This window comes from Geotrypetes seraphini, chromosome 9 (genome assembly GCF_902459505.1).
Source record: "Geotrypetes seraphini chromosome 9, aGeoSer1.1, whole genome shotgun sequence".
Classification (NCBI taxonomy): Eukaryota; Metazoa; Chordata; class Amphibia; order Gymnophiona; family Dermophiidae; genus Geotrypetes; species Geotrypetes seraphini.
Window position 1 is genome coordinate 98,379,959 of NC_047092.1, and position 26,579 is coordinate 98,406,537.

Genomic DNA, 26,579 nt, shown 5'->3' on the forward strand with positions numbered 1-26,579 from the left:
TTCCCTTCCCTCCCCCCAAGTCTGGCATCTTTCCTTTTTTTCATCACCATCCACAGATCCACCTGTTCTCAACTACCCTTTCATCCTTCATCTCTCCCTCCTTCCCCCACCCCCCAGGGTCCACCATCTCTCCCTTTCTCTTCCCAATTACCTTCCTATCCAGTATCTCTATTCCTCCCTCCATACCATCCCTTGTTTCCAACTTCTTCCCTGTCTGTTCCTTCCCTCCCTAAATCCCATTGTCCACCATCTCTCTCCCTCTCCTCTATTTTTAAGACCCATTATTTATTTTCCCCAAAGTCCGGCATATGTACGTCTCTTTGAACCCCTTCTCTCCCTCCCTCCATGTACTTCTACACCAGGGCCCCCAGAAAAAGAAATGTACATGTGTTTCACTGACCCCCTCTTGAAGGTCTGCACATTCCCCCCAAAGGTTGACTCCCCCCCTGAAGGCCTGCACTACCCCTTGAAGGACTGCACCCCCCCTCCCGAAGGCCTGCCCTCCCCACATCCATTTACCTAATTCCAGCAGAGAGCAGTCTGCAGAGAGGATCGCTGGTACTTTAGCGATCCTTGCAGGTTGCCATAGGTCTCAGGAGCTGTCTTCCCTCTGCCCCAATCCTGTCTCTGACTCAGAGGAGGGGCAGGACCAGGCAAAGGGAAGACCTGAGGCCTATGGCAACCTGCAAGAATTGCTAAAGTACCACCTGCCACCGGCTGTCTCCCATTCGTCCCCTTTGGAGATCCCCACAGGAACAAGGAAGTTAAATTAATAGAATACTTAGGCACAGGAAAACAAAGAAATGCAGAAGAGACATACCTCCAAGAACTGCCCCATGTGTCACAATGCTCATTAGTGGAACTGAATAAAAGACAAGTACAATGGATTTAGAAGGGGTGCACAGCCGGCCAGGTCCGGGTCATCCTGCCCTTCCTTTCCCCCGGTCCGCGCTCGGGGCTCGCGCCTGCCTGGTCCCGCACCGACGCGCGAATGGTGCCGTCAACTCCCGCGAGTCTGGCGATAACCAACAGCACCATTTGGGCGGCGGTACAGGACCAGGCAGGTGCGGGCCCCGAGCGTGGACCGGGGGAAAGGAAGGGCAGGAGGACGGACGGCTGTGCATCCCTCCAAGCCGTGCACCCGGGGCGGGGGCAGACCGCCCCTCCCCCCCGGTACGCCACTGATTGGGAGGCCGATTTTGGGGGTTTTAAAATTGTATATCGGGCAGCACTAGGCCTCGGCTCTTACCTCAATCATTACAGGCGCTTCTATTTCTTGTGGTGCGCTGAGCTCCATCCCCCACCGACCCTTCACCCCGCCCTTCCAGCACTCTGATTGGCCGGCGTTCTTCAAGAGGCGGGCCAATCAGGATGGGAAAAAAAGAAGGGAACCCGCTCTGCGATCGACTGGGGTCGCCTGAGCGAACGACCTGTCGATCGCGATCGACGTGTTGGGCACCCCTGCTCTACTGTTTGTTTCTGCTTTTTCTTGTTTCTAAATTCTGATAAATAATTTTCAGAGGCATTTCTTTTGGTAAACAGATATTTATCCATGGAAAACTTAAATTAAACATTGACCTCTCTCACATAAGGAAAATGGGAACCTGGCTGAAGTTTGCACTAGGATTAGATTTTGAAATCGTAGCATGTTATTTAATCTTCACCTACAAAGAATGCTGGGTAAGAGACCTCCGAACACCAGACAACTAGTGGATTTTTAAAGGGAAACCCCCATGCTCTAAAAATTGTCACCATATTTGGTTTAAGAGAGAATGAATAGGCAGTTTTGTTGAGGGGATTATAAAGTTTGCTGTTTTCTTTTAATTAGGATGTCCGGTTGGTGAAACAGAGAAACTTTCCTCCTCCTGCCCTCTTCAGTCTTCACTAGAGCGAACTCCTACCAAATCAGGAACACAAAAGATTATGTTTGGATCTCCTGGTAATTCTGCATTTCAGCCTATCACTGCCAGTTGCAAAATAGTCTCCCAGGGTCAGACTCTCTTTCATCCAGAGTCACCCGGAAAATCCTTTCAGCCAATCACCATGAGCTGCAAGATTGTGTCAGGTATTGCAGTATTATTTTGCATGTTATAGCTGGTTAGCATCTCATTCTTAGGTATAATCATATATTTCTAATTTCTGTATTCAGGTATTACTGCTGGCAGAATTCTATGCCCAAAAATTGAAAATTCTGTAAACTTATGTAGCATTTATTTGTAGTACTTTGCATAGGAATTCCCCCATCATAAGATCTGAAATCCCTACTTGCCTTTTTCCTTTCTCAAGCTCCAACTTCCTCAGTTCCCTCTTTCACCCCAACTGTAATTCTGTCTCCCTTTAAATCCCAACATGATCCATAATTTCGCCTACTCCTAGTCTTCTCCCACATGCAGTACCCTAACATCTCCTTCTTTACCCTCATTTCCCCAGCTATCTCTGTCTTTCTTTCTTCCCCATCCCCCATGGCAAGCCTTCAACTTGCTGCTCTGACCCCATGGCTAAGGCAATTAGTATTCTTTTACTCTGCCCCCAAATTTCCCATGTCACGTTCACCTATTTATTCTGCCCCCAATTCCTATCCCCTAGCATATGATTCATCCCTTTACTCTGCCCCAATCCCTCATTGCAAACACACCTTTTTTCTGGCCCCCTTCTCATTTCTAGCCATGGCAGCCCTGCTCACTCTTTTGTTCCCTCCCTTGTTGAGCTTCTGTGTCAGACAGGAAGTGATCTGCTGCATAATAGGTCACTCCTGTGCTTAGATCTGTTTATGTGAACCATGTGATAGTGGTTCATATAAACAGTCAGGATTAAACCAGCAGTTCACTTCCTCCAACTCTTGCCCATGGGAGTATAGCACTGGAGGGGAAAAGAGCAAGCAGAGCCACTGTTGCCCGTGCCTACACCTAATTTTGCACATCCTGTGGAGGGTGAAGCAAAATTCCGCCAGGAGTAAGTTGTTCACTTTTCACTTTGTGTATTTATAAATATATTATTCTCTTTCTGCAGTATAACTTACTCATTCCTCTCTGGCTGTTATGAAAAAATGCTTTAATTTGAGGAGGTGCTAAAAAGTTCTCAGCCTGCCCCATGATGGCGGTCTGAGGTATCTGTGGAGACGCTGTCGCGTTCATGGTGAAGGTTTCCTAAAGTGCTATGGTGAAAAGGAAATCGAAAATATGGGTGTTTCCCGTTGAAGCAGCGGCACCATTAGGCCCAATGGATCTCTTTGTCGATCGCGGCTCACGAACCCTACATCCAGAGGTTTCTACATCTGGAGAGAGCATGCAAGCTGAGGCGCGGGATCTCTCCTTCGAGGCTGCCACCTTATCTCCGGATGAGCAAAGTCCGCCTAGCAGTCCAATTGCGATGGAGGAATCATTTTTCGACGTGCCTGCTCGGGATGCTGTCTTGCTGTCCCTTCTGAGCGGGAGGACCGACCTTGGAAGGGGGAAGGAGGAGTTTTCAAGATCACCGCAAGTTCAAGGAGATTCTTCAAGCACTCAGGCAGCTACAGGTATTTTGTGAGCCCAAGAAGTTTCTTTGATACCTGAGGTGGTCATTGGTACTGTGGGCACAGCAGGGAATCCTGGAATTGAAATTGTTCCCTTACAAAGGCCTAAGGTAATTACCATGGAATCCATATAGGAGGCCATATCAAATATGCAAACTTCACTGGAGAGTCAAATTCAACAATTATCTTCACGCTGTACTACTGTTCTTTCAGAAAATTTAGAACTCAAAAATAAAGTATCAAGTTTGGAGAATAAAACATGCGACATTGAGACTAAAGTAAAAACTTTGGAAGTACAAGCTCTGACTTGGGTCAAGGACAGTGCTAGTTTGCACTTTAAACAAGAAATGCTGTAAAACTCTGTTAAGAGAAGTAATCTCCGAATTATTAATTTTCCGAAAGTACAACCTAGCTATGTTTAAAAGATATTTGTCTGAAATTTTGAAGATACCAGAAATCTCGTACCCATCTCTCTCAAAAATATATTACCTTCCAACGAGAGCTAAATTTCAAAATCCAAATCCAAATCAGCAGAATTTATCTGTTCATAGTTTGGATTTGACACAGTTTCTAGAGAGGTCTGATACTGAGATTCAGGTTCCTGCTACATTAATAGTACAGTTTGCAATTGATTCAGATAGGGATTGGAAGCTTAAGATATTTTTTAAGTATAAAGATGTTCCATTTATGACAAATATAAGGATGTACCCTGATGTATCTCGTTCAACCCAGAGATGAAGAAAGCAATTTCTAATATTGAGACCTCAGGCTGTACAGCTAGGGGCAACCTTTGTCCTAAGATATCCCTGTAAGTGTGTTATGACATTTGGGGGGAATAGATATGTATTCTATGATCTACAGCAGCTATCTAAGTTTATCTCTGATAGAGAGTCTTCATGAGCTTCTCTGCTCTCAAGCTAGCTCTAAATAGAATTGTTCAAGAGCAGTCAGATCGCCTCTTTAGTTTGCCTGATACTTAGTTTCTTGGTTGCTTTATTTCAGTTTTTTCTCCAGCTTTGTCTCTAAAGTTGCGGACTAATATTATGTTGTATAGGCTGATATCCTTTAAGCAATTTGGAATTTTGATTTAATTTTTAATTTCAGTTTACATTGTATGTTTGCTTTTATTGACTTATAATTATTGTCAATTGTTAAAATTATAAATAAATAATAATAAAAAGTTCTCAGCCCAACCAACTTCCTAAATTCTGAGCATTATTTTGCCACTGTAACTGAAGAGAATATTATTTTATTTTACAAAGCCAATTTGCAGAATTGTAATGGTGTATTTTGACATTGATTCAGATCATTGATTGAACCATGTCAACAAAAAGTGTGGAATTTTCAAGTGTGGAACTTGGAGCCATCATGAAATTCCTATTCCTGTAGAAGAAAACTCAAAAGGAAATCCATGAATGTATGAAGCGAACATTGAGTGACAATGTCCATCATAATCCACAGTGAAGAAGTGGTGTGCAAACTTTCATTGTGGAGATTTTAAGACCGAAGATGCTGCAAGTCTGGGAGGCCTCAAACAGTGTCAAATCCTGAAATTGTTGCCCATGTCCATGACCTGATTTTTGTAAATCGGCAAATATCAGCTAAAACAATTGCTGAGATACTACAGCTATCCAGGGATATCTTTTCCATGGGCAGATTTGCAGGGTAAAGAGGAAGATTTTCTATCCAGTCCCTCCTTACCCCAATGAGAGAACAGGCTGCTGATCTGAAGCCCCGCCCACCTAGAAAGAAGCAATGGCCCAGCAACTTTAAATAGACAGCAGACCAGGTGGGCTTCTCCAAAGGGCCCTTTAGTGTGACCCTTCATGTGACCTTGTGGGACCTTCATGGGACCTCTGTGAGAAGCACATTGAATGTGAGTGAAATCATGAAGTAAACAAGCAAAAAGTGTAAGAATGCAAGTGAATCAAAGTGGAAAGTTAAAGGGGTAAACTGAACATGAGCAAAATGGATATAACCAAGAAGAAAAATAGAAGAGATTCTCTGGTGCAAAGTAGGATGGCAGTGTCTAACCCAGTGTCTCTCAAACTTTCTTGAGCCGGGGCAAAGTAAAGGTAGTGGCCGCGGCTTGAGGCACCCAGAAATGCACAGACGTCACCGTGATGACATCACAAGCATGTGTGACATCATCACATTGACATCCACGCATAAGCAGAGGCCCTCCAGACAGGCCCTGAAATGCCAATAGGGCATGCCAGCAGAGAAGTCTAGCAAATATCAACTGAGTACCCCCAACCATAGATTTCCCAAACTCCACAGTAGACCCACCCAAGCTCTTCCCTAGATCCAACCCCCTTACTAATTGTAATGCAATTTTTTCCATTCATTTTTCATATACACACAATATACACAGTAGATATAAAGTCTCAAAACTGACACATTTCAATCACTATATATAAAATCATTTTCCATACCTTTGTTGTCTGGTGATGTTATTTTTCTGTGCTTTTAACTATGTTTCCAGTGCCTTCTTATCCACTTTCTACCTTGCATTCATCTTTGGCATTAACTTAACATTCAATTTTTCTGCTTTTCAAAATCTACTTTTCCATGTCTTCCTTCCCTTCCCTTCCTATCTCTCTCTCCTTCCCTCCCTATTTCCATGATCTGACATTTCTCTCCTTCCCTCCCCCCCAGTGGTCCGACATCTCTCTTTCCTTTCCTCCATTCCCAGTCTGGCATATCTCTCCTCTCCTTCCCATAATCTGGCATCTCTGCTACTACTATTATTTCTATAGCGCTACCGGACTCCCTTCCTTCACTTTCATTCCCTGGTCTGAAATCTCTCCTTTCCTTTTGTTATCTCTCCTCTCCCCCCCCCCAGTGTAACATTTCTCTTTCCCTTCCTCCTTTCTGGTCCCCCTCCCAATCCAACATTTCTCCCCCCTTTCCACCAGTCTAACATTTTTTTCTCTCTTCTTCCTGCATGCTTCTCCTCTGATCCTCCTTCCCTCCCCCAACCAACATCTCTCTCTCCATGAGTCCAACTTTTCACACTCTGCCTTCTTCCCTTTCTCCATTTCTCCTTCCCATCCATATCGCCCTCTTCATAATTCCAATGCTTTCACTCTCTGTCCTTTCCTCTTCCCTCAAGTGGCATCCCTCCTTCCCACCCCCAACTCAACATGCTCTCCCCATGCACCATCTCACCCTCCCCTCCAGTGTGTAGCACCTTTCCTTTCCCTCCCTTTCTGCCAGGTCCAGCAGCACCTCTTCTCCCTTCCTTTTACCTCCCCCCATCCAGAAGTACCCCTTCCCTCCTCCCCCCTGTCCAGCAGTACTCCTTCTCCCTTCCCTCCTCCCCTCTGTCCAGCAGTACTCCTCCCTTCCCTCCTCCCCCCTGTCCAGCAGTACCCCTTCTCCCTTTCCTGCTCCCCATGTTCAGCGGTACCCCTTTTCCCTTCCCTCCTTCACTGCCAGCATACCTCCTCTCTCTAGGCTACTGGCAGTTCACTGTGTGGTTTTAACTTAGTCACACAGCTGCAGCTAGGATTAGTTTAGCCACTGTTTCATCAGGCAGCCTTAGGGCTTTTGCTAGGCCAGCCTGCCTCGCATCTTCGAATGGGCCTAACAAAGGCCCCGTGGCTGCCTGAAGAATTCAAGTCTAAACTAATGCTAGCGGCATCTATGTGTCTAAGTTAAAATCACACTGAGCTGCCGCTGCTGGTCCAGGGGTGGGGAGAGAAGCTGCCAGGACTCCTGCTTGCCTCTTGTGCTCTGATTTTAAGTGTGCTATGGCATACAGGGGCAGGAAGAAAGGCACTGGCATCAGCTAACTTGCAACTTCCTGCCTTTTGCTTTCGTATCGGCAGCAGAAAGCAGGAAGTTGCAAGTTAGCTTACGCCGGTGCCTCTCTTCCTGCCCCTGTATGCTGCAGCACACTCAAAATCAGAGAAGATGCTGCAAGCAGGAGTCCCGGCTGCTGAACTAGAGAAAGAGATGTTCAGCTGGCAGGGCTTTGTTTAAAACATTTTATCAACACAACTAATATACTACTTTATCCTAAAGCATAAAATAAATAAATAGAAATGTATTTTTCTACCTTTGTTGTCTGGTTTCTGTTTTCCTCATCTTCTCATTCAATTCCTTCCATTCACTGTCTGTCTTCTCTCTGCGTCTTCCATTTGCTCTGTTAATGTGCCCCTCCCTTCACCCCCCAATTGGTCTGGCACCCATCTTCTTCCCTCCGCTCCCCCCATAGTCTGGCATCTCTGTCTTCTTCCCTTCCAGCGTCTTCTCCCACTCTCTGTTCCCCATTTCCCTTCAGTGTCTTCTGCCCACTCTGTCATCCCCATTTCCCTTCAGCCTCTTCTCCCCACCCTTTCCTCCCATCACCTCACCTCCCTTCAACACCCCTCATACGGCCTGAAAATCTCCCTCCCTCTTACCTTTTTGCCGCGTTAGTAAAGTAACTTGCTCAAGCTGGCCAAGCCTGCCTGCAGTCGCGTGCATCTGTGGGTGGAAGCTTCTCCTCTGATGCAACTTCCACTTGAATCAGAGGAGAAGCTTCTGCCCACAGATGCAAGCGACTGCAGGCAGGCTCGGCCGGCTTGAGCAAGTTACTTTACTAACGCGCTGCGAAGGTAAGGGGGAAGGAGGGAGATCGATTCAGCTGGTAGGTAGGAAGGAGGGAGGGGTCAGCACGCGATCGATGACCGCACGCGTTTCCTCCCTTAACTGCATGGACAAGAACCATTCACCGCTCCACGGGGTGGTAGATGGCCTTGTTCCCGTGCCCACTGTCCAGGATGGATCTCAAATTGTAGGAGCCCTTCTTTGACACTATAAAGAATATGAAGCATCTGCTGGAGCTCGATGTACTGAGCCAAATCGACAAGTTAAAAGGTGATAAATCACCAGGACTGGATGGTATACATCCTAGGGTACTAAAAGAACTCAAACATGAAATTGCTGACCTTCTGTTAGTGATCTGTAACCTGTCACTAAAATCATCTGTAGTACCTGAAGATTGGAGGGTGGCCAATGTTAACGCTGATTTTTTAAAAAGGCTCCAGGAGAGATCCCGGAAATTACAGAATGGTAAGCCTCACTTCAGTGCCAGGCAAAATGGTAGAAACGATTATAAAAAAATAAAATTGTGGAATACGTAGACAAACATGATTTAATGAGACAGAGTCAGCATGGGTTCAGCTGAGGGAGATCTTGCCTCACAAATTTGCTTCACTTCTTTGAAGGTGTGAATAATCATGTGGATAAAGCTAGCTGCCGGTTGATAGAGTGTATCTAGATTTTCAGAAAGCTTTTCATAAAGTTCCTCACGAGAGGTTCCTGAGAAAATTAAAGAATCATGGGATAGGTGGCGAAATTCAGTTGTGGATTAGGAATTGGTTATCGGATAGAAAACAGAGAGTAGGGTTAAATGGTCATTTCTCTCAGTTGAGGAGAGTAAACAGTGGAGTGGTTCAGGGGTGTGTACTGGGAATAGTGCTATTTAACTTATTTATAAATGATCTGGAAATGGGAACGATGAGTGAGGTGATTAAATTTGCTGATGACACTAAACTGTTCAAAGTTAAAACGCATGCGGATTGTGAAAAATTGCATGTGGACCTTAGGAAATTGGAAGACTGGGCGTCCAAGTGGTAGATGAAATTTAATGTAGACAAATGCAAAGTGATGCACATTGGGATGAATAACCTGAATCACAGTTACCAGATGCTAGGGTCCACCTTGGAGGTTAGAGCCCAAGAAAAGGATCTGGGTGACATTGTAGACAATACAATGAAACCTTCCGCCCAATGTGTGGCGGTGGTCAAAAAAGCAATCAGGATGCTGGGAATTATTAAAAATGGGATGGTTAACAAGACTATGAATGTCATAATGCCCTTGTATCGCTCCATGGTGCTACCTCATTTAGAGTATTTGGTTCAATTCTGGTCTCCTTATCTCAAGAAAGATATTGTGGTGCTAGAAAAGGTTCAAAGAAGGGCGACCAAGATGTTAAAGGGGATGGAACTTCTCTTGTATGAGGAAAGACTAAAATGGTTAGGGCTCTTCAGCTTGGAAAAGAGACGTTGAGTAGAACGGGTATAAGTGGATCAATTTTTCACTCCATCAGAAATTACAAAGAGTAGGGGACACTCGATGAAGTTGCAGGGAAATACTCTTAAAACCAATAGGAGGAAATTTTTTTTCACTCAGAGAATAGTTACCAGAGGATGTGGTAAGAGCAGATAGCGTAGCTGGTTTTAAGAAAGGTTTGGACAAGTTCTTGGAGGAAAAGTCCATAGTCTGTTATTGAGAAAGACATGGGGGAAGCCACTGCTTGCCCTGTAGCATGGAATATTGCTACACCTTGGGTTTTGGCCTGGTACTATTGACCTGGATTGGCCACTGTGAGAACGGGCTACTGGGCTTGATGGACCATTGGTCTGACCCAGTAAGGCTATTCTTTTGATCTCCTTCAAGAGATTCAATCCCTCTTTCTTCTAAATGTCATCGAAGAAGTTCCTCTATCAAGTTTTAAGTTTATTGTATATTTGATTAATCGCTTACTCAAATTTCTAAGCGATGAACATATCATTAAAATTACATACAATTAGGGGGCAGCAAAACAAGGAGAAACTAAACATACGTAACGTGTTAAAGACTAACAGTACAAACATGTAAACACGAGAGGAAAGGATGAGTAGAGAAATACAAATTGCTGATAGAAAAGAAGACAATTATAAAAAACAATAGGGGGGAATAAACAATGAACCTTAAAAAGGTTATGGAAATGAAATGAAACTCCTAGTCAAATTTTTAAGTATCAATTCCAAATAAGATGGGAGGACTACGACCCATTCTAGATCTCAGAGATCTCAACAAATTTCTAGTCAAAGAGAAATTCCGGATGCTCTCCCTCACCCTGCTTTATCCACTGCTTTTATGATGTTTCTGACAAAGACGTACTAGTTTTTACTTATGGTGTCTGTTGCTGCTATCAAGCACACTATATTTAAAGTTTTTAGTTAACACATTGGGTTATTTATCTTTGTCTGTAAAATATATGTGTATATAATTTTTTTCACAATGGTTAATATACTATTATCACATTTTTATTTGGAGAATGCTCTTATGTTTTTTTTAATTATTACCGTTTTCATTCATGGTTGTGTCATCCACAATGGTTTTTATATATTTATTTTTTCATAATGCCTTTTTTAGTCCTATTTATTAAAATAATTTTTAAAATATGTACAGCCAACACAAATTGTTTTATTACTTTTATTCCTCCTTTTTGTCTATCTTTTAGGCTATTGTCTCGGATGACATTGTCATTAATGCAAAGGAGTCAATGTTGGCAACTTAATTATATTATTTTATGTAATTGATTGGATTTCCATGTAGCTAATCTATGTTCCAACTATCTATCCAGTTCATTTTGATCATTTTCATCACTTTTTCTCAATACAAAAGCCTTTCCTTGCAAGAAAGGTTTCATTGACAAGAGCAATCTTCATATATTGAAGTTTCTTTAGTTCTTTTCCAATTTTCTGTCTTAAGCCTTGTCATCTTGTTCCTCCTTTCATTATTCTGTTATTCTTATCATTCCAGTGTTTTATTATTCTAATGTTTAAATTTTATGTATGCTCCTTGTCCCTCCGCCCGGCACCGCACAAGCAGGAAGGATTGGCTCTGCCCCTGCTTCTCTTCAGCCCATTCAAGGGCTGCCGAAAGCTCTCCCGACTCTGCAGGATTGATCGGGCTTGACTTTTGCCTACTTCAGCATCCTGCTCTTCAGCCCATTGAGGGCCGCTGAAAGTTCCCCTCCCCCAGCGATTCTTCGGGGCAGAGGAAGGAGGAAGCTTTCCCTCCTTCCTCCGCCTGATACCACTTATTTATGAAGAATTGGTCTTGTCTCACCTTGATTAGACTCAATGCTAAGTTTTTCCTTGTTTAGCTCTTACTTGGAACTATTTAGTTGTTAAATTGTGCTCAATACTAAGGACCGGGCTCATTGCTAAGTTTCCCCTATTCAAATACTAAGTTCCACCTCTGATTTTGCTCTCTCACGAAACTAACAGATTTTAGTTGGGCATAGCGCTAAGGCCTATCCCGATTAGATACCCAGTTTAAGTTCTCACATGAAACTATTTAGATGTTAAATTGTGCTCAGCGCTAAGTTTCTTTCCTTGTTCAGTATGCAAAGTTCCACCTCTGTTTTTGCTCTCTCACAAAACTAATAGATGTTAGTTGGGCATAGTGCCTAGTTTTATCCTAATTAGACCCCAGTTTAAGATCTTACATGAAACTACTTAGATGTCAAGTTGGGCACACTGCTAAGTATCGGGCTCAGTGCTAAGTTCTTTCCTGTTTAGATGCTAGATCCCACCTCTGATTTTGCTCTCCCACGAAACCAATAGAAGTTAATTGGGCATAGTGTAGAGTTTTATTCTGATTAGTTACCCAGTTCTACCTCCGATCAAGCTCCCACTTAAATCCAATAGATGCTTAAGTTCACCTCCGTTCCTGTCTTATTAGCAGCAATTAGATGCCGAGTTGCTCTCCTGATTTAAACCACCACTCAGAAATTAAATAAGTCCCACGCTCTCTCCCTTAGCTGACGCTAAGCTTTTCCTCTTTTCGAAGTTACTTATTCGTGAAACAATTAGATCCTGCCTTCCAGCCCTCCCAAAGGCTTACTCTAATTCTCACCATGAAGCTACCTCCGTGGCTCCTTCTTCTCCTACTCTGCTCATCTTTCAATACCACCCTCAGCTTGAAACCTCCCTCTCCCAACTTACTCGACTCCACAAATGGCAGTAACATTTGCCCTGGCCTCAGAATCCCCACGCTTATGCGCACCAGAAGTCATCCTTCCAAAAAAAACCCTCGAAAAGTCAATCACGCCTCTTTAAAGCCTGTCCCCCCTGCCAATATTCCCAACCATGCCTCTGACTCTCTCATGCCAGTCCCAATTCTTTATTGCAACGCCAGATCCGCATGCAACAAGACTCAAATTTTGAAGGACCTATTTGAGGATCTTAACCCTGGATTCTTGTGCATCACGGAATCATGGATTGAAAAAGACTACTTATTTACACAAAATGATCTCTGTTCCCATGGTTACCAAGGCATCTTCTCCCCCAGAACTAACCGAAAAGGAGGTGGCCTGGCACTCCTCTACAAATCATTCTTCGATGTCCAGCTCCTTGAAAAGAGTAGCCACACCTCACTAGAATATATGCTAGCTTCAGTCAATGATGAACTCCACCCTCACCCACTGGACATCCTGCTACTATATCGTCCACCAACCCCTTGGAACAAATCCTCCGAGCTAGTCATCGAGACTATAACAAACGCCTTCCTTAAATTTCAAAGATTACTGATCATTGGGAATATTAATCTCCACCTAGACGACATCATCAACAAGGATACGACTGAATTCAATAACTTCCTCACCTCTCTAGGTTTTCCCCCCCTGCTTCCTTTCCAACCCGTGAAAAGGGGCACACACTAGACATCATCAGCTTCCTCGATCTTACCGATTACAAAACTTAAGTCGATAACACCCGCTGGGAACACATCCCTTAGTCTAACCACTTCCTAAGGACTTTTTGTCTCCCCATTTTCATGTCGCACCTTGAGGCCCCACCCCGTACCTCAAATTCCATTACTTTCCGCAAAACATTTGTGAGCGAATTGTTCTGGATCAAATTTCTCAATCAATTCTCCACTCCTATACTTTCAAATCCAGAAACCAATTGGCACAACTGGGTCACCCTCTCCAAGACCACCTACTATTCCCTCACCCACTATTCACTAAAACTGTCTCCTATTCCCGTAAGACCCCTTGGTACCTTCCACATCATAGAGAATTGAAGTAGAAATCTGGAGCGCAAATGGAAAAAATCTAAATCCCCTACAGACAAACAGTCCTGGAGGGTCAATATTAAGTTCTACAATACAGTACTAAAAAAAGCAAGGAAAAAGTTCTATGGTGATAAAATCTCCAGATCCAACAACCAGAGTAGTGCACTGTTTAAGAACATAAGAACAGCCATCTCCGGATCAGACCTTCGGTCCATCAAGTCCGGCGATCCGCACACGCGGAGGCCCTGCCAGGTGTACACCTGGCGTAATTTATAATCCACAAACAGCAAAAAAGGAACAATAATAGTTATTAATACAGTTTCAAAAATGGCGTTTAGAATCCAAAAGTAGAGTAAAATAACTCAGCATAGGGAAAAACCCTTTTATAAACTTTCATAGAATCAATCATTGCACCATCTTGTTAGAATAAATGATTTTTAAATAACTTCATAGATTCATAAGTAATTCTTAAATCTCCATAATGTGAAAATAAAGTCCCAAGTCCAAAGTTTTGTGAAAAGCTAATATAAGTAAACAGATTTAGTTTCAATGTCTCTGCAGCAGTGACCCAGCGGGGTTCTGACGCGTTTTGCCGTCCTGGCTTCCTCAGAGAACCCGCTAATGCTGTGTGTGACCTTAAAAAATAAATCCTCAGACTTGTCAGTTGGGTACCTAATTCAAAAGGGAAAAGTAATTTATAGTCCACCATATCCTTATATGCCTCTCTTAAGGAGATATGCATCTAGTTTGCTCTTGAAGCCTAGGACGGTCGATTCCGCAATAATCTCCTCTGGGAGGGCATTCCAGGTGTCAACCACTCTCTGAGTGAAGCAGAACTTCCTGACATTAGTCCTGAACCTGTCCCCCCTTAGCTTCATTACATGTCCTCTAGTCCGTGTCAAATTGGACAATGTAAATAATCTTCTCTGCTCTATTTTGTCGATTCCTTTCAGTATTTTGAAGGTCTCGATCATATCCCCACGCAGTCTCCTTTTCTCAAGGGAGAACAATCCTAGTGTTATAAGTCTGTCCTCGTATTCCAGTTTCTCCATACCCTTCACCAGTTTTGTTGCTCGTCTCTGCACCCTCTCCAGCAGTTTTATATCCTTCTTTAGGTAGGGAGACCAATGTTGGACGCAGTATTCCAAGTGTGGTCTGACCATTGCCCTATAAAGCGGCATTATAACTTTCTCCGATCTCCTCGAGATTCCTTTCTTTATCATGCCCAACATTCTATTTGCCTTCTTTGCCGCTGCCGCGCATTGTGCCGACGGCTTCAGGGTCCTATCTATCAGTACACCCAGGTCCTTTTCTTGTTCACTCTTCCCCAGAGTTGCACCTGACATTGTATACTCGTATTCCTTATTCTTATTGCCTAAATGCATTACCTTGCATTTCTCCACATTGAACTTCATCTGCCATTTCTCCGCCCATGTTTCTAACCGACACAAGTCGCTCTGGAGTTTCTCTCTATCCTCCTGCGATCTGATCGCCCGGCATAGTTTTGTATCGTCTGCAAACTTGATGATCTCACTGGATGTTCCTTCCTCCAGGTCATTGATATAGATATTAAAAAGGATCGGCCCAAGTACCGAGCCCTGGGGTACACCACTAGTCACTTTCTCCCAGTCGGAGAACTTCCCATTTATGCCCACTCTCTGCTTTCAGTTTTCCAGCCATTTGCCTATCCATCTTTGTATATCCCCCTCTATGCCATGGCTTTGTAGTTTCCTGAGAAGTCTTTCGTGTGGAACTTTGTCGAACGCTTTCTGGAAGTCCAAGTATATTATGTCCACCAGCTTCCCACTATCAATTTGCTCGTTCACGGTCTCAAAAAATTGGAGTAAATTCGTCAAACATGATTTCCCTTTCCTGAATCCATGTTGACTGGGTTTCATCAAGTCGTGTGCGTCCAAGTGCCGGACTATGCTATCCTTGATCAGTGCTTCAACCATCTTGCCGGGGACAGACGTAAGACTCACAGGTCTATAGTTGCCCGGTTCCCCTCTCGATCCTTTTTTGAAAATTGGGGTGATGTTCGCTATCCTCCAGTCGTCCGGTATCTGTCCAGTTCTGATTGTCAGGTTTGCAAGTTTTTGCAATAACTCTCCGATTTCAACCTTCAATTCCTTTAAGACTCTCGGGTGAATTCCATCCGGTCCAGGGGATTTGTCACTTTTAAGTTTGTCGATCTGATAGTATATCTGGTCTAAGTCCACTTCAACTGTGGTGAGGCTGTCTTCTATTTCTCCTGCAAACACTTTCTCCGCTTCAGGTATTGTTGAGGTGTCCTCCTTCGTAAAGACGGACGCAAAGAAGGAATTTAGTTTGTCTGCGATTTGTTTATCTTCCTTGATGTACCCTTTTCTTCCCTGGTCGTCCAAGGGTCCCACTGCCTCTTTTGCAGGTTTTTTCCCTTTCACGTATCTAAAGAAGGGCTTGAAGTTTTTGGCCTCCTGGGCTATTTTTTCCTCATATTCCTGTTTTGCATCCCTCACCGCCTTGTGACATTTCTTCTGATCATCTTTATGTTTGTTCCAGGCTTTATGCATTTCCATTTTTTGAAAGAGTCCTTCTTTTCTTTTATGGCTTCCTTCACCTGTATGGTAAGCCATGCCGGTTCTCTTTTGCTCTTTGTTCTCCGATCTTTGGAAATCCTCGGAATATAGAGATCTTGTGCTTCTGTGATAGTATTTTTCAGTAGGGACCATGCCTGATCTACCGTTTCAAGTTTGTCCACCATCTTCTCGAGTCGTTTTTCTACCATGGCTCTCATGCGATCGTATTTACCCTTTTTAAAGTTCAAGGTGGTGGTTAAGGTTTTGGCATGTTTCCCTTTCCCGATGTCAAGTTTAAAGTTGATTACATTGTGATCACTCGTTCCCAGTGGAACCATGACTTCCACTTCTGTTATCGGTCCCGTGAGGCCATTTAGGACCAAGTCCAAGGTGGCGTTGCCTCTTGTCGGCTCTTTTACCATTTGTTCCAGGAAGCAATCCCCTAGCACCTCCAGGAACTTGGCCTCCTTGTCGCAGTTGGAGGTTGCTAGTTTCCAGTCTATCCCTGGGAAATTGAAGTCTCCCAATATAATTATATTGCCTGTCTTGCATTCTTGTTTGATTTCCTCCATCATTTCTGAGTCAGTTTCCTCCGCCTGTCCTGGGGGACGATAGTAAAGGCCAATTTTCGTATCTGCGCCATATTGACCAGGAATTTTGATCCAGAGTGACTCAAGCTTCTCTTTCATTTCTGTTGTAACCATTTCAACAGAATCTATTCCCTCCTTAACATATAGAGCAATACCTCCACCTTTCTGCCCTACTCGATCTCTTCTATACAGTTTGTATCCCTGTAGTACTATGTCCCATTTGTTTTCTTCATTCCACCATGTTTCTGTTATGCCAATGATATCCAATATGTCATGTCTTGCTATTGTCTCTAGTTCCCCCATTTTGTTACCTAGACTTCTAGCATTCGTATACATACATCTAAGTTCCCTTCGTGTTACCTTTTTGCACCTTCTACTCTTGGCCGTCCCTGTAGTTTCAATTACGGTATCCTTTACTGCTCCTGTGTTATCACCTTTGTTTGCTGTGTGGTCGTCCCCTCCTGTGTCTGAGTTGTCCCTTCCTGCTTTTTCTCCCTTATTGGCTGTGAGGTCGTCTTCTCTTGTGTAGGAGTAGTTTTCCTTGGCTTCTTCGTCGGGGCATTCTGCTATCCGTGCCATCGACCGGTGGTCGACTGTCGGCTTTCCCCTATCTTTCAGTTTAAAGCCTTCTCGATTGCCTTCTTCATGTTGCCTGCCAAAACTCTTGCTCCTTCCTTGTTGAGGTGTAGTCCGTCCCTTCTGTAGTACTTGCTTTTTCCCCAGAACGCCGTCCAGTTGCGCACGAAGTCGAAGCCTTCTTCTTCGCACCATCGTCTCATCCAGGCGTTGATTACTTGCAATTCCCCTTGTCTCTTTCCATCCGCTCTTTGTACTGGGAGGATCTCAGAGAAGGCCACCTTCACCTCCCTGATCTTCAGTTGTCTTCCGAGTGAGCGGAGCTGGCCCTTCAGCTCTTACCTGTCATACTTCCGCCCGCTCACATCATTTGTTCCCACATGGATAAGCACAGCGGTGTCCTCTCCCCCTGCGCCATCTATGATCCTGGAGATCCTGTTGGTCACATCCTTCACTCTTGCTCCAGGCAGACAGGTGACGACTCTGTCCTCTCTTCCTCCTGGTGTGTGGCTGTCCACATGTCGTATAATGGAGTCGCCTACGATGATCCCCATCTTCTTTATTCGGGAGTTCCTTGGGGGGCGTAGGTCCACGTCCTTAGAGTAGGGCCAGTCTTCTTCCTCCAATGATACTCTTGAAATTGTTTCCTGTTCTTTGGGTGGGGCGATGTCTTCTTGTGCTCTCACTATTCCTCCTGATGTGCGGTTGTCTCCTACCTCGTCTTCGGTTTCTTCTATGTTTGCATGGGTGTCTTCTCTCCTCACATCGGTTTCCTGAGTACAGTTTTCCAGCCCTGGGATCTCTACGTGGTGCTGATGAGCTTCCTCTATGAACATTTCTAGTTCCTTGACCTCGTCGTTTGGGCTGTACTCCACTAGAATCTTCTCCTGTGCTCGGATTCTGTCTTCGAGTTCCATCACTGTTCCTTCCAATAGTCTTACCTGACATTTCAAGCTATCCATCTCCATGCATCGATTGCAAATGTATGCCTGGATCCCCGAAGGGAGGTAGTCATACATAATGCAGCCGATACAAAAGACCGGAAAGCTCACCTTCTGACTTCCTTGGGCTTCCATTTCTTGCTTCCCTTGTGTGTGCTTGTGTCCCTTGCCTGCTGCTTCCTTATGTTGCTTGCCTTGCTGTCTCTTTTGTGTGTGCTGTCTCTGCTCTACCTCACCTTGATTGTATGTGTGGGTTTGTTCCCTTGGCGTCTGTCTCTTCCTTACCTTTTGTGTTTGTCGCTTCCTTACCGTTCAGTCCTCCTCGGTGTTCTTGACCTCGCCGACGCGGTGGGGGTGGGCGGAGCTAACTCTCGCCGCTACCCCTAGCTGTCTCCTTCCTGCTCTTGCCTTCTGCCTCCTGCCTCGCTCTGCAAGTCTCCCCTCCTCTTTCTGCCTGCTCCACTGGTTTCAGCTGCTGCTGCTCTCCGATCAGCGAGTGCCTCGATCCGTTGGCTCCGCCCCTTTTAAGGGGGAGTTTGGGCTTTGACCTCGCCGACGCGGTGGGGGTGGGCGGAGCTAACTCTCGCCGCTACCCCTAGCTGTCTCCTTCCTGCTCTTGCCTTCTGCCTCCTGCCTCGCTCTGCAAGTCTCCCCTCCTCCTTCTGCCTGCTCCACTGGTTTCAGCTGCTGCTGCTGGTGCTCTCCGATCAGCGATTAACATCTGGTGCTCCTTAACCTCCATCATGCCCCCCTCCTCTCCATCAGCTGATGAACTAGCAAAATTCTTCAACGAAAAGGTCACTACCTTAAGATGCTCCTTCCCACCAGCAGTCTCTTACAACTCCCTGGTGCCCTCCGACTCCAAACCTACCCTAACTGTCTCCAACCCTATCCCAGCTGACAGATCCTGGACTGCCTTTGAGCATGTATCCGAATCCCAGGTCTCTAAACTCTGCTTCAAACTGAAAGCCTTCAACTGCACCTTGGACCCATTCCCCTCCTACCTATATGAGAGAATTCCTACACAGGCCATCACATCTCTTACCAAACTTATAATCTCTGCCCTACTTTCAGGCCTATTTTTTGCAGAAATGGGACACATTGCCCTGTCCCCACTACTGAAAAAAGTTGACCTAGACCCCTCCTCACCTTCCAACTACCGCCCAATAGCAAATATTCCCCTCCTGACCAAGATGCTAGAGTCCATCATATCTACCCAACTCTCATCCTTTTTAGAGAGATTCTTCATTCTCCTTCCTTACCAATATGGCTTTAGACCCAACTTCAGCACCAAATCCCTATTGGCCCCATTAATCACAAAGGTTCAACAACTTCATTCTTGTAATAAGTTTGCTGTTCTTCTACAATTCGACCTTTCTGCAGCATTTGAAATTGTCCATCATGATATTCTTATTTTCCAACTTTCTGAGATTGGCATTAACTCTACAGTCTTAGACTGGCTCTCAAAATTCTTACGCTCCCGCTCTTACACTGTTAATATGAATGGTATCTCTTCCTCTCCTTGGAAACCGATTTGTGGAGTCCTGCAGGGATCACCTTTATCCCCTATTCTCTTCAACATCTATATGTCCTCCCTGAAACTCCTCCATCTTTCCCCCCTGGAAACACTTTACACTTATGCTGATGACATCCTTGTCCTCCTCGAGACCGACTCGAACCTCATCAACCTCTCTGAGAACATATCCTCATATATAACAAACCTCCAATCCTGGGCCCTCACCATACAAATGAAACTGAACGAATCCAAAACAAAACTACTTTGGCTTGTCCCAAAATTAGATCAGCTACCCACCTTCATCCCACTGTCCTCTGGCACCACACTGCAGCTGGAGTTCTCAAGCAAAGTTCTGGGCATCATCATTGACTCTACACTATCCTTCCAACGACCACCTCAACTCCTTGGTAAAAAAAAAAATGCTTTTTCAGCCTTCACATGCTGAGGAAAGCGAGATCCTGCTTCCATCAACAACACTTTGCTGTCCTTGTACAATCCATCATCCTTTCCAGATTGGACTATTGTAACTCCATTTACTTAAGCCTAACAAAGAAAAGCCTTCAAAGACTTCAGCGGATTCAGAATACCGCAGCTAAACTAATCTTCGCAAAAAGTAAATTTGACCATGTCTCTCCACTCCTGTCCAAACTTCACTGGCTTCCAGTAGTCTCTAGGGTCCACTTTAAATGTGCTTGCCTAACTTTCAAGATCTTACACGGCATCCTTCCTCCCTTTATCCCACTATCTTGGAATTCCTCGAATCCTAACATCACGAGATCCACCCAAAAATTCAAACTCTCCTTCCCCTCATTAAAAGACATATCCCATCCAGGAAAACTAGGGACATTCCTCTCCTTCAGAATCACAGAGCTCTGGAATAACCTTTCTACACCACTTCGGAATCTGGGCACCCTCCAACTTTTCCGAAAACATATGAAAACTTGAGTATTCTCAAAAATGTAATATGTCTTCATCTTTGTTATACTAAGTCCCTCTAAACTTTCTCTATACTGTCCTGTAAACCCTTATTGGAGTTCCTTCTCTACACCATTTCCTGTAAACTGTGCCGAGCTCTACGATTGTGGAGATGATGTGGTATACAAACTTAAGGTTTAGTTTAGTTTAATTTAGTTTAAATATATATTTGTTTAATGATTATTTGTTGTAATCTTTGAAAAAAGCGATTTTATCAAATACGAAATAAACTTGAAACTTCAAATGTTCATTTGTCCATATATTTATATGTTATATTTTTTAGTACACGATTGTCCCCTGAGGAAGGTGACGGAGTCGCAGAAACTTGGATCCTAGTCAGGAGTTTGTATGTTTGATCATTTAAATGGACTAACCTTGGTAGAAACTGTCAATAAAGCATTTGTCACTACAAATTGCATTTGACATTTCCAGTGCCTCTTTTTCTGTTAATTTGGCTTTGCTTCAAGGCGTCCCACCTTCTTCCTTTTCCTGTTATCCACTTCTGGATCAGAACAACTGGCTATCCTCTGGATCTCAAAGAAGCCAATACTCATATTCTGATCCATCTGGCTTTCAGGAAATATCTCTGTTTTCAAGTGAATCAGTGTCATTATCACTACAAGGTCCTTCCTTTCGGCCTGGCATCTTCTCCCAGAGTCTTAACAAAGTGCCTGATTATAGTAGCCGCATCTCTCCAATCCCACGGTCTTCAAGTCTTTCCTTACCTGGACGACTGTTTGATCAAAGCTTCTTCAGTTCAGGATGTGGCTCTGGCAAAGCTTTGGGATTCTAAGTCAATTTCCCCAAATCCAACTTCATTCCCTATCAACGCCTTCAGTTCATTGGAGCTATCCTAGACACTATTCTCATGAGATCATTTCTCCCTCCAGATCGCCTGCATGCCCTCTGTCAACAGATGTTCACTGTTCAGACCATCTCTGCAAGACGCATAATAGTTCTCCTCTGCCACATGGCTTCCACAGTGCATGTGACACCAGTGGCAAGGCTACATCTTTGCACTTCTCAGTAGACTCTCGCTTCTCAGTGGTCTCAAGCGACAGATTGCCTATCACAGCATAACTGTCGCATCATTTCTTCAGTAGTCACTTCAATGGTGGATGACCACCTCCAATCTATCCAGAGATCTACTTTTTAACTTGCCTCCTCATCAAATGGTGCTAACGATGAACGCATCTCCTTATGCCTGGGGGGGCACACCTGGACGGCCTTCAAACCCAGGGTGATTGGTCAGTCAGGGAACGGAAATTTCACATCAATTTCCTAGAACTTGTTTTTTTTGGTAATGTTTTGTTTTGTTTTTTATTTAAAAGTTTAAAAAGTGTAATATTTCAACTGGGAATTGATATGGTTTTAATTGGAAGGAAATTAACATAGTTAAGCACTTTAAATCATATTAGATCAATTATTGTATTCCTCACTATTAAAGAGAAGTTGGATGCTTTTGTGCATGCCTGAGAGCGATTGAAATCAAAATCAACAGTATTATAGTTTGAATTTTTAATATTTATGAATAGCGACATACAATCAGTATGAAATAATTTAATATATTGAAATTAATTTATTTGATTATATTTTATAACACTTAAAAAAATATTTGCAAGAAGAATGTATCACGCATGCACTAGATTGAATGTACTGCGCATGAGTATAGAATGGCAGCTTTTATAAGTTTAAGTTTAGTTTTAAGGTGGAATTTATAGCATATATTCTAGAATTTAATGACACTAAGAATAAAAGAGTTTATTTAAATGTTTCTATAATTTAAAAATATGTGAGAGTAATAGTTAAAGATTTTAAAACAAATATATATGCATTTTCTTAAAAACAGATTAGTAATATGTTTAGGAACTAATGAATTTATTGTTAAAGAGTTTCACTTATTTATTACATCAATTATTTTTAAAGTATATGATTGGAAATATATTTTTTGGGTTGGGAGGTTGGGTTGATTAGGCATTGTTGGAGGGCTTAGAGGCTATTGATCCAATGATTGCATCTAAGAGTATGTATTATTATTGGGGGGGAAGGGGTGGATATGGGAGGGGGTACCCTGGATGTGTATAGAATTATTCATAGGTAAACAAATAAATATCATGCATATATATTTTGTTAATAGGGAAGATGAATTTTAAAGTATACTCCTTGAATGTCAATGGGCTCAACCACCCGATTAAGTGGAAGAAAACACTTAATTTTCTAAAACAACAAGAGGTGGATATATATTACTTACAGGAAACACATTTATCCGCTATGGAATCAAGGGAACTAGAAGGGGGATGGGTTAAATATTACTTTTTTGCTCCAGCTGTGGGAAAGAAGGCAGGGGTGGCTATCTTGGTACATAGGAAATGCTTGGCTATATTTAATCAGATTTCTGCAGATCCCTTTGGCAGATGGGTTCATGTGAATATGAGTTTGGGGAATGATACGCTGGTGCTATTTAATATATACTCCCCTAATTCAAATCAAATTGACTTTTTCAAAACTCTTCAACATTTGGTACTACCACTGGCTGCTTCTAATGTTGTAGTGGCGGGGGACTTTAATGTTGTTATGGATCCAATGCTGGACAAAAAACCTAGTAAAATTCTAAAGTTATTAGGGTTAGACAACTTGGTACAATCCTGTTGATTAAAGGATATATGGTGGATCCTTCATTTTGATGTTCGGGATTTTTCTTTCTGCTCCCATGTTCACAAGTCATTTTCACGATTATGTTTTTCTTTCAGATCAAATTAGTTCAGCAGGTAACAAAAGCCATCATAGATCAAATTATTTTGTCAGACCATGGTGGAGTTTGGATTGAATTTAAATTTGCTGAACAGGATAGTGATAGACCTGTATGTAGATTTAATAATACACTGCTTGCAGACTCAAACTTTCTTGAAGAATTTCAATTAAAAATGAACGAATATTTTCAATTCAATGTTTCAGAGAAAATCTCATTGGAAACATTGTGGGATGCTTTTAAAGTTATCATGAGGGGGCAAATCATATCGTATTCAGCACATATTAGAAAACAACAACAAAAAAATAATTTTCTAATTTGGAACAAGGTATTAAGGATTTGGAGTCCAAATTGACTGTGAAGTGGGAACAAATTACTTTCCAAGCCCTTATAAAAGCAAAATATAAATATAATGAGATTTCTTCACAATTGGCCAGGAAAGATTTGTTTTTTCAGCAGGCTCTGTTTTATGGAAACTCAAATAAGGTGGGAAGATTATTAGCTAATTACCTTAGAGCTAAAAAAAGAAAAGTAAAAATTGTTGCGATTAAAGATGAGAATGGTGACTCATTCTCAAATTGGAAATATTTTAAAACAATGTTTGAACTTTTATAAAGCTTTGTATTCTTCTGAGCCTTATTCAAATAAAGAACTTGAAGGTTTAGAGTTTTTAAAGCTGATCAAGGGACCAAATAATTCCAATCATATAAAAGGAAGTCTTGAGACGTCTATATCACTAAAAGAATTACAAGCAGCGTTGAAGTCCCTTAGAGTTGGATCTGCTCCAGGTGGTGATGGTTTCACTGTAGAGTTTTATAAATCATTTCAAATTTCTCTTTTGCCTCATCTTTTAAATTTATATCAGGCTCAGCTAACTAAAGGTTGCATATCTGGTACTATGGCAGAATCTTTAACTATTGTTTTACCGAAGCAAAATAAAGATCCTTCAAACAACACTAGACTGGCTTTTCACATGCTAAATCTAACAAATGCCATGTAAGATCCAGTCTTCTCTGTATCCTTGAATGCAGAGAAGGCATTTGATCGTGTGGAGTGGACCTTCATGTATCATGCAATGGATTGGTTTGGTATTGGTTCTGGATTTATACAAATGATTCAAACCTTGTATAGTTCCCCTTTTGCCAGACTATAAATTAATACTTTTTCAAAGCGCTTTCGTCTGGAGAGGGGTTTAGACAAGGGTGTCCATTATCTCCTTGCTTTTTGATATTGTACTGGAACCCTTATTATTGGCTATTCAACAGGCAGAGGAGATACAGGGTAGTTCTTATGCAGGTCGGGAATATAAAGTCTCTGCATATGCAGATGATATTTTGCTTCATTTGAGGAATCCGGAAATGACCATTCTACATTTACTAGATTTAATTGAAAATTTAGAAAATTTTCTGGATATAAAATAAATTAAAGTAAATCTGAGGTTCTTCCACTAAACGTATACTGTCCAAAAGGATTATTTGATATATTCCCTTTTTTTTGGAAGGAAGAGGGTATAAAATATTTAGGCATTTGGATTCAGAAAACGTTGGAAGAGACGATGAAAGTAAATTAAAAATCCTTATTGCTAAAGGTTTCAGAAATGTGTGAGTAATGGAACCCATTACATCTGTCTTGGTGGGGGAGAGTTCAAATGGTTAAAATGATGATTTTGCCTGTGGTTTGTTACCAAATGGGTATGTTGCCAGTTTATTTTTAGGGGTCCTTTTATAAGAAATTAAATAGTATTCTTACCAAATTTGTTTGGCTGGGTAAAACTGCTCGAATTGCTTTAGAATCATTACAAAAACCAATTGTAGCGGGTGGGGTAAATTTTCCCATCTTTTATAGGTACAATCAAGTGCGCCAGGGTATGTATTGGATCCTCCCTGAGCTCATGGAAAATCTCCCTGATTAGTTATATTTAAAAATGGCAATTGATGTCCCCATTGTTACTGTTTCATATGTTGAGTATCAGATTACCCAGTTATGTAAAGGACAATAGTATTTTAATTGACACCTGGAAAACCTTGAAATTTATTAACAAATTAACAGATACTCCAGTAGAGAAATCTAGATATCAGTCCTTATGGCTAAACTCCAAGATTCAAATTGGCAAGTCTGGGATCTTTTGGAGGTCAATATGGGATAGGATTAATAACATTTTGGAATCATCAATTCCATTAACATATGAGGCGGTCATTTGTGGAACATTATTACATGTTAAGCCCCCTATGGATCAATATAAAGGCCGTCTTTTCTTTATCATGACCGGGATAACCATGCAGATGATTACCAAATAATTGGAAGAACTACGATCGTTTAAATTTTCTTTTCTGGTGGGCAAATCTTTGCTCCAGTTATAGATTTGAAAGGATGAATGCTGATAGTTTGGGGCATGGTAATATATTTAAATTGGTATGGGGCCCTTTGACATCTTATACTACCTCATTATAATAAGTCTTTGATTGAGAGTCAGTTTTGTTTATTTTGGTACACATCCAGGGGGTTATTTCTATCATAATTTGATCTGTGAATATTTATACTTGAGAGGGATGGGAGGATGGAAGTATATGACTAATTGAATAGGGTAAGGATATTGGGGAAATCTATGCTTCTGTGTTTTATTAAATTATCATTAAGTGAGTGGGAAAAAATGGTTAATTATGTATATTTGTAAGTTAAGTGCTTATATTGACTTATTATATGTGATGTATTTATGTATTGCACTATTGAAGTTTGGAAAATCAATAAAGAATTTTTTTTCAAGCATTAACTTCACATTTTTTAGTGATTTTCACTTAGTGCAATTATATTCACTCTGGATGATTTTTTTTCTTCTAGGATGTTATGGGAGTTTTTCAGATACTGTTAAAGATATCTTCTGGCTTGCTAATCCTCATGATTGTGAAAGCCTAGAATATATTCCATCTTTGGAGAAAAGTGATTACTTGTTTGTAATGGTTTTTTCTCCCCGAGCTGCACTATTTTTTTAAATTTAAATCATATAATCCATATTTTTCCCCTTTTGAAATTGATCAAAAAATATCTAGGCAGCTTGATTGAATGGGATCTGGCATTTGGAATAAATTGGTAGTGTGTATTACACATTCCTAAATTCCTTCTTAAGCATGGAGTAAGGAATGATAATTTCAGCCGATCAGTACCTGGAAGTTTGGATTGATCTTAACAGTTTCAAGTCTCGTGAGAGCAACCTGAACTTCTAGCACCATGCAGCTCAAGATGGTAGAGAAACAGGAAGTCCATTGTTTGTTCTGCAACTGAAGCTAGGTGAAAGGTAAAACTGGATAAAGGCTGGGGAGAGG

General features: G+C 42.3%; 1 protein-coding gene across 9 annotated transcripts in view; it reads left to right on the forward strand.

Annotated features, from left to right (window-relative positions):
- The window catches only part of YEATS2 (YEATS domain containing 2), a 1,675,245-nt gene that overhangs the window by 794,279 nt on the left and 854,387 nt on the right, over window positions 1-26,579 (forward strand). For 8 of the 9 annotated variants that reach the window (XM_033957686.1, XM_033957691.1, XM_033957693.1 and 5 more), the window contains one exon: window positions 1,829-2,065. The exons of the other annotated variant lie outside the window; for it this stretch is intronic. In XM_033957686.1, coding sequence (XP_033813577.1) covers window positions 1,829-2,065 — 237 coding nt within the window. The remainder of the gene's footprint in view (window positions 1-1,828; window positions 2,066-26,579) is intronic. 9 annotated transcript variants of the gene reach the window in all.